At 41.5% G+C, this 14,046-nt stretch overlaps 1 protein-coding gene across 1 annotated transcript in view; it reads right to left on the minus strand.

Moving 5' to 3' along the window:
- The window catches only part of plpp4 (phospholipid phosphatase 4), a 53,514-nt gene extending 40,927 nt beyond the window's left edge, over positions 1–12,587 (minus strand). The window contains exon 1 of the mRNA XM_073482375.1: positions 12,499–12,587. Within this exon, the coding sequence (XP_073338476.1) occupies positions 12,499–12,587 (89 nt within the window). The remainder of the gene's footprint in view (positions 1–12,498) is intronic.
- Positions 12,588–14,046: the final 1,459 nt, after the last annotated feature.

Consider the following 14,046-nt stretch of genomic DNA (forward strand, 5'->3'; position numbering starts at 1 on the left):
GTCTCACAAACTTGATGCACCTCCACCTTTCTCTGAGTGTTCTACAATTAGCGTCTCTCCATGCCTCTCCCTCAACAATGTCACCCTAATTCTTTTTTCCATTTGTCTTCACGAGTGTTGCAGCGTAAATAAGAAAGCAGAACTTTTATTTTTGATTTGATCATTCATTGTGGTGTCCAGTGTTCAATGTGGGCTTCTTTCTGTCAAGCATAAAAACCTGTGCACCGGTATGTGGGTGGCAATTTAATGAGTCGCTGCGTGTGGAGGGTCTCGTCTTTTTCAACAACACCCGCGTCTGTTCCCCCAGTAAGACTGATATACTATACATTTAATGTTGGTTCCAAAAAGTTTTTCTCTCTTTGACTGTGTTTTTATTTCACTTACACAATGGTAGTTTACCTTAAAGTTCTAAAAGTTGTCCGAACTTGTCTCTACCGCGCGCGTCCCTTTCTCTACATGACAGAGATGCTGGATGTGATTCACCTTGCTGTGGCAAAAAGTGAGCTATCACTCTGCAGTGCGTTGTCTAAGGCAAACCACGGAGGAGTCATCAAGGAAAGAGTCTGGCCTGACAGCAAAACCCAGGGGCCTGAGCGGGACACACACACACACACACAACCGACCCACGCAACAGACACACACAGACGTGATGAAAGCATCTCCAGAAGGAGAGGGGCTTGCTTGTTATATATTTTTGAGATTTGGGCCAGGAGACTGGTGCATGTGTGAGGGTATGTGATGGAGGAAGGCTCTTTCATCTCCTCAGTCCCTCATCTGTCTTTGTGCAGATAAGAGTATGAAGCTGGAAATGACAGTAATGGAGCAGATCTGAGAAAAATACCTGAGAAAGGGGCAGAGGAGGGAAGAGGTGATAGAGAGAGGAGGTGAGGGAGACAGAGAATGTATAAGAATAGAAATATCACGATGGGAGGAAGTGTAAAGCCGTGCCAGGATCTTTGTCTCTGCTCCCACAGAAACTGTCTCTTCCGCACTCCATCCACGCCTCTGAGATCTACAGCATTACTCCTCCTCAGCAGGAGTTATGCTCCAAATATATCATCACCTACCAGACTAATGGAGACATTTTTTACAGTTAATTTTTACACTGCAGCGCATACTATACAGTATATCCATCTTATTTTATATATTTTTAATATATAATATGTAACAATTCTGCATTAAAATGTCTAAAAGCGACTAGACCTTTGTTATGTGTTTTGTTGAGCTGTGTTTTTACATAATCACAAATCTTCCCAACAATGTATGAAACCAGAGAAATACATAATTACTTGGGATGATGCTAGAATGGATGGGCCGGAGGGTAGGAGTAGGCTTGTGAGTTAACAGTTTGAGTCAGCTATCACAGGTAGCTTATATTAAGTTTTCCTTGCATTTTGTTTGTATACAGGGGGGTTGAGAGCCGTAGTTTCCCTGGTAAACACACAGACTTCTTCAGTTGTCGCACTCTGCTGCGCACTCCAGCTGTGTCAGCAGCTTAGGAAAATGGATATAGATGACCTGTTACTGCTGTACCGTGTGTTACACAGAGAGACAAAAAAGAAATCCCCCCCAGAAGTATATAGTTTTACAAAATTCTTCAAAGATGACAGAAGTTAGGAGAATCCAGCACTCTTTTAGGAGAGTTGTCGTCTTTTGAAGGCAAATTTTATTCATACTTTTGGCTGAGTAGACACCAATTATCCTGGCAACCGTTTTAAACGACATCAAAGCAAACTTCAGAGACTCCATCAGCGCCAAAGATCGCTTGGCAGTATGTCTCCTGAAAATGAAGTTTTTTGTGCGTAATTTGCAGCCTAGTATACATACATATATATATAGTATATATACTGTATATATAAGTATTTAATAAGTTGGATACATATCCAAGACTGAGTTACTAGAGAAGACCATCGACAGTGTCTCCTATATACCATTAATTACCTCAGATAAAATAAATCACTATTCAAAGCACCCCATGGACATTATTTTGTAGTAAAATGTCCCCAAAATCAAGCTGATTGACAGCCCTGTAACTTCAAGTATATTCTCATTGGCTGTCAGTGTTTTCTATAGTTCATTAAATCGTTCTAAAAGTGATCCCAATAATTTCCCACCTTCGTTATCATTATAGTCCTTGTGTGGACTCATTTTTTAAACAATCTATTTATAGTTATTGTTAAAGTTATCACTTTTGGTGTGGACTCACACTCAAACATTACCTTGCCTGTGCCTGAGTCACGCAGATAGATTTTCATTGGCAATGGTGGTTGCTTAACAATGAGGACAACAACTCCCATGATCCCATGATACTTGTGTGTTTAATATATTATATAATAGTGGTTTTATTTCAAGCTGGGGTGCTTCTTTTTTCTAATTTATTGAGCTTTGACTGTGGATGTCCTTACAGTTTTCTTAAAATGAAAGATTTCCTTATCATAGAACAGCTCTTATCACTTTGCTGTTTAATTTCACGCTTGTCCAAAACATCTGAAAAACACAGTCAACGCTTACGTATCATTTAGTTTACACTATGTACTGCTGGTGATTGCTCAGCCGGGAAACATGTAACATGAAATTATTTTCAACAACCAGAATTTTTACTTATTTATTAAAGGTTAAAAGAAATGGGTTTGCTGGATCCAAACCGATCACGATGAAGAAAGTGCATCATAAAGTCTGTCCAAACACTGAACAGACTTGTAACAGAATACCATATTGCAAGACCTTCTTGGATCAGCAATTCCAACTTTAATTGTATTATAGTAGCAGTTTAATTCCAGCATAGGAATTTCCAGCTGAAAATGCCCATCAGCATAAGCACAATCCATACTGTGACTGTAGTCTTAATGACTGGATTTCATTTTTACTAAATGCCTCCTGTGAACATGGTGGCGTCTGATTAATTTTCTTAATTTCACTATCTAATGAGAGCTATAGGGGAGGCCTGGGAATTAAGTCCGATTTGGGATGAAACAACTACAAAATATGAATAAATTATGAATTGTACTTGTTTTAAACACATGTCACTAATGATTACAACATCAAGTAGAGAAAATTAGTTCTGATTTCTTCCAAAACTCGTTCTGATACAAGTGCAGGCTGGATGCAGCAGAAGAGAAAACACTTAACTTAGATATGATGTAATGAATTCATGGCAAAATTCAGCGGAAATGTCTGCTTTGATTAACTTCATGTTGACCTGAATCTGTCTGCTGAGCAAATGTGTTATTTTCTGTGCTTCTTTACACTCACTCTTGACGCCAGTTTATTAGGTAGACCGAGGTAAAACTAATGCAGTCTGCTACAACAACTGTTTTCAAGTTTGTTGAAACATTTGCAGGGTGCTGTTACAGAGGTTCAACTTCATGATCATTTCAGAAGATTGAGTTTGTTGTGGTGTTGTTGGGTTGTATTGCGTTAGACTGAAAGCTGTTTCTAATATAGTGTGTCTCTATTCCAATGATATTATGGGGTGGGAAAAAAACGGCACACTTTTTGTGTTTTTCCTTTAAAAATTCATGACTGTAGGGCCCAAACTTTAGCCAAACTTTACCGTGCCAGATCCCTATAGTACAAAGTCTGTGTCATTTCCGTTTGAATCAATGTGTGAATGAAGTAGGTCATTGTTTGGAGAATTAACCGTGAGTGAGTTGGTGCGTTGATGACTTTAATGACAGTTCATGGAGTGCAGCTGCTTCGTACACTTTTCTGCTTTTGCCTGTGTATTGCTTTCCACTTTTACTCTGGTACCGCGACCGCCTCTGAATACATACATGTAGTATTGATATCAACCAAAAGAAGTCATCACTATGGCTCAGTCCTCCTCATGCATCCTGCTACACACTCTACCTGGGCACCACCCCTTGCTTAACCAAATAGAGTATTTCCACTGACGAAGACAATCTAGTTTTGTGTGCTACAGTGTGAAAGGGCAACTCCAAGCATTGTCTGCACTCAATTCTCCAGACATTTTACAGAGTTCATTTAGCCTATAGAAATGGCTTACGATTTAACGCCAGGCTGATGTGTTGGACTGCATTCGTTTTAGTTTTAGTGTGCCTAAAAACTGGCGATGGAGTATTGTTGCAGCTACTAACAATCTACAGTGAGGCTGTACGTTTAGACAGCAAACTTAACCAAGACAGACAGTTTTAGCCACTGCCTCTGTGAAAACAAGAAAACCTGGGCTAGACAACAGTACATCATGTTCCAACGAGCGACTAATGCACCTGTTAACTAGGTCAAAGCTCATAGAATATTAAAATGCACAAAGTAAAGGCTGTGTCCTGCCCTTTCTGCCAACATGTTAGCTGAGCTAGTGCATACTGTCACAACACAACTGCATTTACACATACTGCATAATGCCTGCAGTAAAGAGAAGAGAAACCAAAACCATGCAAATGCATCTGGGGTTTTAATTTTTGTTTTCAGTGGCAACAAAAAGAACAGGAAACAACAGAATACTTGAACTTGATGTTACATTTGATTCTACCCTCTCTTTCGATCAGCGCATCCAAGAAACTACCAAGATCGCTTTTTACCACCTGCTCAAAACATAGCTAAAATCAGGTCCTTCTTGTCCACGGCTGACGCAGCGCTCTTGATTCATGCCTTTGTTTCATCTAGGCTGGATTATTGCAAAGCTTTATTTTCGTTTCTGCCGCGTGAGAGCACTAAAAGTCTTCAGATGGTTCAGAATGCTGCAGCTAGAGTCTTAACACGTACAAGAAAATGTGATCATATTACACCAATCCTAGCCTCACTGCAATGGCTCCCAACTTATATAAGATCAGACTTTAAGGTGCTGTCATATTGATGCATATGGATCATCATATCCTGGGCTCCGCTGGATCATTGCTCTCCTCTGTTTAACTATCTCATTATATCTGTATTTCTGTAAAATCTGATGCCTCTTCACTTTGATCTTCTCTGTTTTACTGCTAATTATCTTGTGTGGCCTGCCCTCCTCCAGGTCACCATGGTGGAGAGGAGGTCGTGTGACTCGAGCACCACTTGGCGATGCCTCGTCCTGCTCAGTCATCTCCTGGATCCACACACTTTACATATATTATAATTTGTATCACATTTTCTGTCAATGCAACTTGTAAACTGTGATTTCGTTTTTTTTTTCTGTATATGCGACATCTATTGCCTGTCGGTCCGTCCTGGGAGAGGGATCCCTCCTCTGTGGCTCTTCCTGAGGTTTCTTCCACCTTCTCTTTTTTCCCGTTAAAAGGGTTTTTTTAATCCTCAACATTGCAAGTTTTTCACCACTCAATTCGAGGCTCTAAGGACAGAGGATGTTGTTCACTGTACAGATTGTAAAGCCCATTGAGGCAATGTGATTGTGATTTTGGGCTATATAAATAAAATTGATAAGACTGGATTCGATTTGAACTGCAAAACTAATGCAGCGATGTTTTTTTTTATAAAAATTCAATTCAAATTTTGCATTAAAATTTGTATCTGATGACGGTGCTGAGATTACCACAGAGACGCAAATGTCCAAAAAATAATTCCAATGAATTCCGTTTAATACTTGTTGGGACATTTCGGTAAAAAACACAAATGTGAACCTCATGGTGGAGGAAACGTCAAGGAAATCATTAAAGTCAGTAGGATTCATCATCGAGGAACCATGAATGAAATTTCATGGCAATCCATCATAAAGTTGTTGAGTTATTTCATTTTATTGCTTCTCCTAGCCTCTCATTTCTGTACCTACAGTATAATTTCATCATCTAATGGATGTAGTGACCCATAGGCCAGTCTCTTCAAAAACTTGGCATATTCCTTTAAGAAGAAATGGTGAAAAGGACACGTGGAGAGTAAGCGAGGGATCTGATGCCTATGTAGGGATAAAGAGATGGGGTTGGATAGATGACAGCAGGGACAGCGAGCATAATGAGCTGATCAAACGATTGTGACGAATAAAATGCCAGAGTAGCTTAGAGCGGTGACAGACCGAGCTGTCAGGGAATTCCTGGTCTTGGTGCCACAGTCAGCTGTCTCTGCTCTCATTGGAATAACATTTATTTCAACAGCACCTGCAGATTTCGCTGAACCACACTTGTCTCCCTTTTCTGCCTCCCCTCCTCTATCCTCCTGCTCAAAACAAACAGCTCCATTCTGTCCACCCTCACTTTGCATGAATCCTCTATTGTCTGCCTCAATCTTTTCTGTTTGTCCATTTTCTCATTCATCTAGCTTTCATTATTCCATCTTTTTCCATGGTCACAAATCAAATTGGGCATACAAAAAAACCCTGAAACGCTGTGTACCACCTTTGTAAATTCAGCCATGCTTTCAACCGGACTTGTCAAATTATCTTTCCTTTGTTTGGTTAAATTGGATGTCCCTGAATAGACTGCTACCCCTATAAGAACAAAGTAATTAATCAGATTGATTTTACATACAAGTACAAAAATGGGTGTTCGCTCTGTTCTATTTCAGACGACAATCGATACGTGAACACTCCTCGAGGTCACACCCTTTTCGGTCATTGTTTCCCCTCCGGTCAATCTGTTCCAGCAGCATCAAGAGTAAATTGAAAGTGTCTCCACGTCCCTCCCACCACAGTCAGCTGTCAAGCCTGCGATCTCAATTTTTTCCTTCTTTCTCCGAGATAATGAGGGTTACAGATTGGATGGCCTGTGAGTCAGTGCCTCAGAAGTCGGTTGCCAAAATTAAGAAACGCAGATGGAGAATTCACTGTAATAATCATGCAGGCAGTGAAAGGTGGAAGTAACAGCAGATTCATCTAGCTAGAGACAGATGTGTCTCTTGAAAAGTGATTTCTGACCACAATAAAATCTAAAGACCCAAAACAAACTAAAAGCAACAAAGCTGTGTACGTGACAATTTTGTCAATCTATGTCAGAAACCTGTATTTCATCAGAATCATCTTTCTCGCCATCAGAGTTCCTGCCTTAGGTCCGTGCCTTAAGTCAATGAGAAAAATGCCTGGCTCTTCACGCTCGATGTTGGACTTTCCTCATCAGCAACTCTTTTACTTCAGCCCTCTGCCTTTACCCTGAGCGCAGGTATTGTAAAATCAGCTTGAGTGAGCTTGTTTGCTGGGAAATTTTACCCATGGGAAAAGCTGTTTGAACGGAACCATATAGACCGGTGCAATAAAACAAAGAGCTGAAAGCTTCAGAGCTGCACCGTGCAGTGCCCAAACCCTTTCAGTTTACAGGATTAATATTAAACAGTACCTGACAGCATTTATTAAAGCTTTAGAGTGGCACTCACACCTGGGGCCTTGGCTCAATATATCAGTGAATGTGTTTCCTGTATTAAGATTATATCATTTTTATAATTCATATTTTAGTGTCAGTACTTTACCACAAAATTGTCCCTAAAGATTCTCATGAAATCAAAGTAATTTTTTATTCTATTTATGATCTGCATTTTTCCTGCTATAGATGTTGAGTGCTCATTGAGTCCGCCATTCCAGCGCTCAAATTCAGATTGCCACGCTAAGCACTAGGGATTTACTTGTACAGGAAAACTATGCATGTAATGCAGCACAATTTTATCTCAATGATTACAGCCTCGCTCTTTACTGTTCACCTTCCTTACACACAATCAGAGAGGCATCAAAGGGGAATCTGGTATTTTTAAACCTGTGCCCTATATTAACATGTTCTTGTGTATAAATGACTTATACTTCACAAAAGTTTTGGAATAGGTCCAGTAGATCGCCTCAGATGACAGTCGTGACATGGCTGAAATGGCTAAAACATAATCCTTTGGGGCAAATCCAACCTTCAAAGTTAAGTCCACTCAAAGTGCTTCTTTCTGAGGTGCGGTTAGTCAAAGTGTCTGACAGCATGACAGAAACAATTCTTCTGGAGATAGACCTTTTGTTTTATAATAAGATCTGTTTTGTTTAAGCAGGAAAAAAAAGAAAAGTCTCACTCTGAAATCACGCAGCACCTTCTTGCAACAACTCACATCTTGCGAGATTTGAGCAAGACTTGTGTTTTATGGTCAGGAAAAGAATCTGATTATTTAACAAACAATTCTATTTGTATAGGAACCTCAGCCTGTCAGTGAAAAAAAGAGTACGTTTAATGGACAAAACTTTAACAGTGGCAGGATTACATTGCAGGCACAGGAGCGGTGTCAAGCGGTGACCTTTCCAAAACTTTTGGTAAGTATGAATCATTTGCAAAACCAGACAGTTTAAAAACTGCTCACACAACATCCCTCACACTGCTGCTTCACATTAAATGTGTTCAAATAGCAGAACACTGAGCGGCTTTTACTCTGAAGCTGTCACAGAGCAAAAATCAGTTTTAAAAAGTGCACTTTTGGCATCTTTTCGTCAGCAGAATTTTTATTTTTGCAAAAGTGTAGCTAATGGAACAACAAATAGCAGCAGGCTCCACACCTCCAGCTCCTCAGTAAGATAACAAAGTCAGTCCCTTTTGGAAATTGCTTGCACCATTTGCAGAATAAAATCAGCAATCACTACAACAAGAGTTTGTTTGGCTGCACTGTACACAGATAAACCCATTGCTCTTTTGTGGCAGCCCAACAAGCGTTTCTTGTACTATTAAACTACCACGGTAACAATGGGTGTCGCCAATTAACCGGAACCTAAATTTAAGGATTACAACTTAAAGTGTTTCATTATTAATCCAATAACAATAACATGAATAACCGGAACATTCGCCAAAATTAAAATACTTTTTTTCGTCTACATCAACTACGCAGAGATAATGTGCTCTGATGACTCTGCTGAAAATTGTCTACAAAGAGATTTCCTCCTCAAAACCATAGCACGAGAGCCCCCCATCCTTAACATGCAAGCTAAACAATCCGCTTATTCTTAAACGGTCTAAGGCCTGACATTCTACTCTTCCCCGTCTCACAAGGCTTTCTGAGACTTGCCAAGGCCCTGGGCTGTATCCCAGAGCTGCTCCTAAGCCTTCCTCTGAGAGGAGAGGATGACATGCAGCGCCGAACACTGTTTTGAGGGATGAGGGTGTTGTTTTAGCGCACAAACCTCATTTGACAACAACTATACTGCAATCCTTAAAATTCAAAGATATTTAGCTAATCTTATATAGGACATTCTGGCATGCGTTGATGCAAATACCTATATTCTTTCTCAGTAACCATAATTCTCAGCAATAAAAGAGTCACATCGACTTAAATCTAAATGGGTCCCTGTGGTGCAAACAAATCTATTCTGTTTTGTCGTGTGCATTAGCCCGTAAAACTGCCCTCTTCTCTGGCCAATCGCTCCATCACCACGCTCTCAGATGGCACTGATAGGAGTTTGTTTGTGTCTCTCTATTTGATGTGCCTCAGGTCTTAATCTGTAAAATCTCCAAACTATCTAGATCTTCCCAACTCCATGTCCTCCATCTTATCTTCCACCTCTGTCTCGTTCTTGCTTTGCCTCCTCATTCATCATTCTGATATTAACAGGAACTTATCTGCTTATTCAAGTGTCCCAACTCTGAGCTTGGGTTGAGTTATTGAGGACATGAGTTCTACCTCACAAGCACTCAAGGAAGAAATGACTTCTCGGTGTTCGTCTGAGCTCTTGCGTGTTTTGCTCCAGATTACAAGGAAGCAGAACAGCAACAGCCTCATTATCCTCTCTTTCCATGTTGAGTGGCTACCCGCAGGAAAAAAAACAAAGAAATGTATCTTTTTCCGATTCAGTTTTCAGCTTTTGTTTTCTCCACTTTGTTAAATGTCAAAAGATCTATTTCCATTTAGATTGAACTTTTTGCCTTACACGCGGGAGATGTGCGACTCCCGGGGTGCCCACCAAACTATGATGGCTGCATGGCATTAGCAGTTTGATAGCACAGGGTCGACCTAGCGTCACACACTTGGCCCGTCAATATAAGGTCAGTGCACCTCCTGAGGCCTGGAACAAACAGGCAGCTTGGCAAGCAAGGGCAAATAAAAAGTGATATTCCCTTCGAGGTAGGTCATATTTGGAAAAATTGGAAACGAATAATGCAGGGAATTCACGGCTCTATGGTTAAAATCCCAGTCCTCAGAGAGAATAGAGATGTGGTGGAGAAAAACAGTTTGTGTGGGTGACCAGCCCAACACAGAGAATAAGTTATACGTATTTTGGAGTTACAGTCAGCATTATTTAATCAGAATCAAAGACACAAGGACTGACAGAACTTGCATGTGTGATCTCTGATTAAAGACGTCTCCATGACGCATTTATATCTGCTCATGAGCCCAAACTAAAGGATTATTTAATTCATTTTTCAGCCTCCCTCGGTACATGTTCGCTATTATGAAGGCATGTGATCAACAAATGAGAAAATCAGATCTTTTCTTTCTCCACTCTTTTTTCTACTCGTGACAGCAATGCAATGAAACTGCAAAAGGAGAAGATTTAACTAAGCAGTGAAGCAACGAAAAAATGCATGACTGCTGATTCTTATTGGTAAAGATACATGGATACGGCTGCCATTTTCTTCACGAGATAGAACTACAGCACGCTACAGCTACACCGAACAGCAGACACAAAAGGCAGCAGCTTAAAACTGTCCTTTGCACCTCCAGTGAAGAAAACCACAGACTCTAGTTGACCCCAATTATCCTGCTTTAATCTCGGGCTACGAGGTGAAACAAGAACAGGGAACTGCTGCTCTCTGGGGCCAGAGGGCAACTCTCTCTGATTTGCCGGCGAAAAGGCACAGTAGTTCACTACAACAATTACTGCCAGTGCCAAAAGAATGACATGTATTGGACCGAAGGCTCCCTCTGTCAGAAGATATGATCGAAACTTGCTCTTTTGTTCTCAGGCTCTCAATCTTTAAGGGCCACTATGTAGTTTTGGAGAAGAAATTGAAACTCTGAATCTTAACATTTACAATGTTAATGAGGTAATAATACAAACTCAGAAATATTTATCTTTTCCATACCTGAACAAACAAGCTGTTCTCAGAGGAAAATAAGGTCCCCAGAACACTGTTTGAAGCTGGAAAGGTGGCACGGTCCACCACATATAAACAAAGTAAAACAGTATAAAATTGTGTTGTCTTTTAAGGTCAGTTTTTGTTTTGTTTGTGTAGGTATAAAAAAATCGGCCAGTTAAGATCTCTTCTTTCCCAAAACCGCAGTACATGGTGCATCTTTTAGCAAAGTGCACAACACACCTTTCAAATATAATTAAACAAAAATATAATCAACTAGAATTAGACTTGCGTGGCTCATTGTTCCACCAATTTTTACCCCTATCCTGTCACAACTGCCCATGTGGTGGTGCTAAAATGTCACTTCCATCGCAAAGCTGCACAGCGCAGGTATGAAGATGACACGAGTGTTTAAGGATTTGATGTTGCATGGTCACATTAAAGGAGTAAAGCTGTCATTTACTCAGTTCAGGGGCACGAAGCGATCAAGTTTACTGACAGGGACCCATTACAAACAGTTTATTTTCCTTTGCTTGTTTTCTGTGTGCTGAGGAGGGAATACAGGGAGAGAAACTCAATTCATTACAGTGATCAAGGACTTTGTGAGTGGGGCTTTTGTGGCAGAATGCAGCAGTTAGTTGATGATGATGATGATGATGTTATTGTGTGAAATTGCTTTTTATGTGGCCTCGAGCACCGGCACACGCTAACAAATCAGCCACAAATGTGAATCGCACACACACACAAAGAGCAACATGAGGAGGCTTCAGTGTAACACTCTGCTGCCTCCTCTCTGACATGTCTCATTCTTTAAACTGATCCCTCCAGTTGAGATTTTTACCATGTCAACCACTGTGAACTGTGCAGCATCAGGCTCTATAATCCCTTTAGGCTGACAGCAGCACAGATACAGCTGGACCACTTATCCCAAGGACACATATTAATGATAATGTACACAGGCTGTGTGGCTACACACACCAAAATCAGAGGAGCTGATTTTTTCAAAGTTTCTTTTCAGAGGTGGAATGAAAGCAGGACCCGGGGCTTTTCTTTTTCATTTCACATCAAGCAGAAAATCAATAAGTGACACAATAATGATGCAAAAACAAAAACAAGGCGTCGTACCTTCAGGCCAGACAAACAATTAAAAATTCATATTTCTGTTAGTTTTGAAGGCTGCGCCTGTGAGACGCAGCATCAGTGCAAAGTGTGATAGACATCTACCGCTGTGTTGGGCTTCCCTTGTTTCACTGTCGGTTTCTTCTACCTCTCGGACACAAGCACCACTAGTTTATTTCTCAAGAATAACGACACTTGATTCATGACGGAAGGGAAGACGCTGCTGGATATTTAACTTGCTTTTTTGCAACCTGTTAACGCAGCGCCCGGCTGCTGTCGTACAGCGGTGATGCGTTCACGATCCGCGGCTCAGCACAGGGACCTGTCCGTCCAGCACCACACCGCGGCAAATGAGCCTGATTACAGCTCACTTCACTGGCTATAAAGCATGTCACCACACAGCCGTGAAACCTACGCGTCTCAAAAAGCCAGACTATGTTTGACAGAGAGCAGAAAACTCGACTTTACTTACACAAAAACTCCGAAAAGCAGAACTCGGATGCCAATCTCCAAAGCCAGTTCTCGCATGTTTTTCCTGCGGTCCGGAGGCGACACGTTCATGATTCTGAGATAATCCGTCAAGTGAAAATGTTACAAACGAGGTCAGTTCTGAGGGATGCTGCTCACTTTATAATCCACCTTTAACAAAGCGAGCGCTTCCAGGCGCGGAGCTCCTTAATCACACGCGCCGTGCGCCTCCATCGCGACTCGGTCACCTGAAGCAGCCTTCTCGCCTTCGCCTTGTCTCCTGCCGGTCTCCGTCTCTTTCAGCTCTTTCAGGCCCCTCGGGCGATTTTCTTTATTGCAACTCTGTTGCTGTCAGCGGCTCCTCTATCGAGCGAAAGTCTCCTTCATCCACTCCCATCAATCACTTCAACTGGGTCGGGAGCAGAAGACATGGGAAAACATTAGAGGTGCGGGTGAGTGCTGAGGGTGGAAGTGATGGGAGACTGTAAAGTAAAGAGAGAGACTCTGAGCGTCGCTGAGTGAGTGTGGAGTCTGAGTGGGTCTCTCTCTCTCTTCACTCTCTCTCCCTCTCTCACCCATTGGCTTCACTTTGGAGCATCAGATGACTAGAAGTTTCTCAAGCACCACTCAAGACTTCACAGGAGGCTGGATGAATGAGTTCAGCGCTCCTGTCCAATAATGTTACCGGCTACTGCGAAGAACTGAATTTCTTCACGTCTAGTCTGAAGCCAGAGATGCCCACAAGTCTCAAGTCTCTTATGTCTGTAATGAGCATTCTAACATTTGCTGTATGCCATATCCATATCTAAGGAGTTCAAAGCATGTACTGTTATTATCACTCCTTTATCTATTTAGCATTGTGTCACCATTCATCAGTTTTTTTTTTGATCACTTTAAACACACTTAATGCATTTCAATATAAAAAAATACAGACAAAGACAGCTTTCCTTTAGAGTTCATAACTGTATTTTGTCTTGTGACATGAACATACAGCGACAATATGGAGCAAGTATTGAGGTCTTACTTACCTACGTAGCCAGCAGATGGTGGCAGCAGAACGTGGACTGGTAAATTACCTGACCATTTTTACTGTTATGGCAAAGCCAGCACTATGTGAACAAGTGTGGCAAGCATACACTCATCTTAACATTCACAACTGACTAACTGAACTATCCGGGTGTGTTTTCAGATGCCTGTTCGAAGTGGTCGATCCAGCGTCCTTTATTTTGATTCCGCAGACGTTGCATTTGGCGGGTCTTTTGTTTGGGCCCTGTATCTTTATAGAGACACAGGGCACATAGAGGCAACAGAGTTGCAATAAAGAAAAATCGCCCGAGGGGCCTGAAAGAGCTGCGAGCTTAGGCTGCGAGCATGTGAAACGGGAGGGAGGGAGAGAGGGAATGACTGTCAGATGCCAGACTTAAAACAGAGATTGTTCACGAGTCCCAGATTGCGAATCCAAGTCAAGTCTCTGTGTGTGGCGATTTAAGTGCGACTTGAGTTCAAGTGGCAGACTCAAGTCCCCATCTCTTTCTGAAGCCGAGTGACATCA

The sequence above is a fragment of the Pagrus major genome, chromosome 15, assembly GCF_040436345.1.
Source record: "Pagrus major chromosome 15, Pma_NU_1.0".
NCBI lineage: Eukaryota > Metazoa > Chordata > Actinopteri > Spariformes > Sparidae > Pagrus > Pagrus major.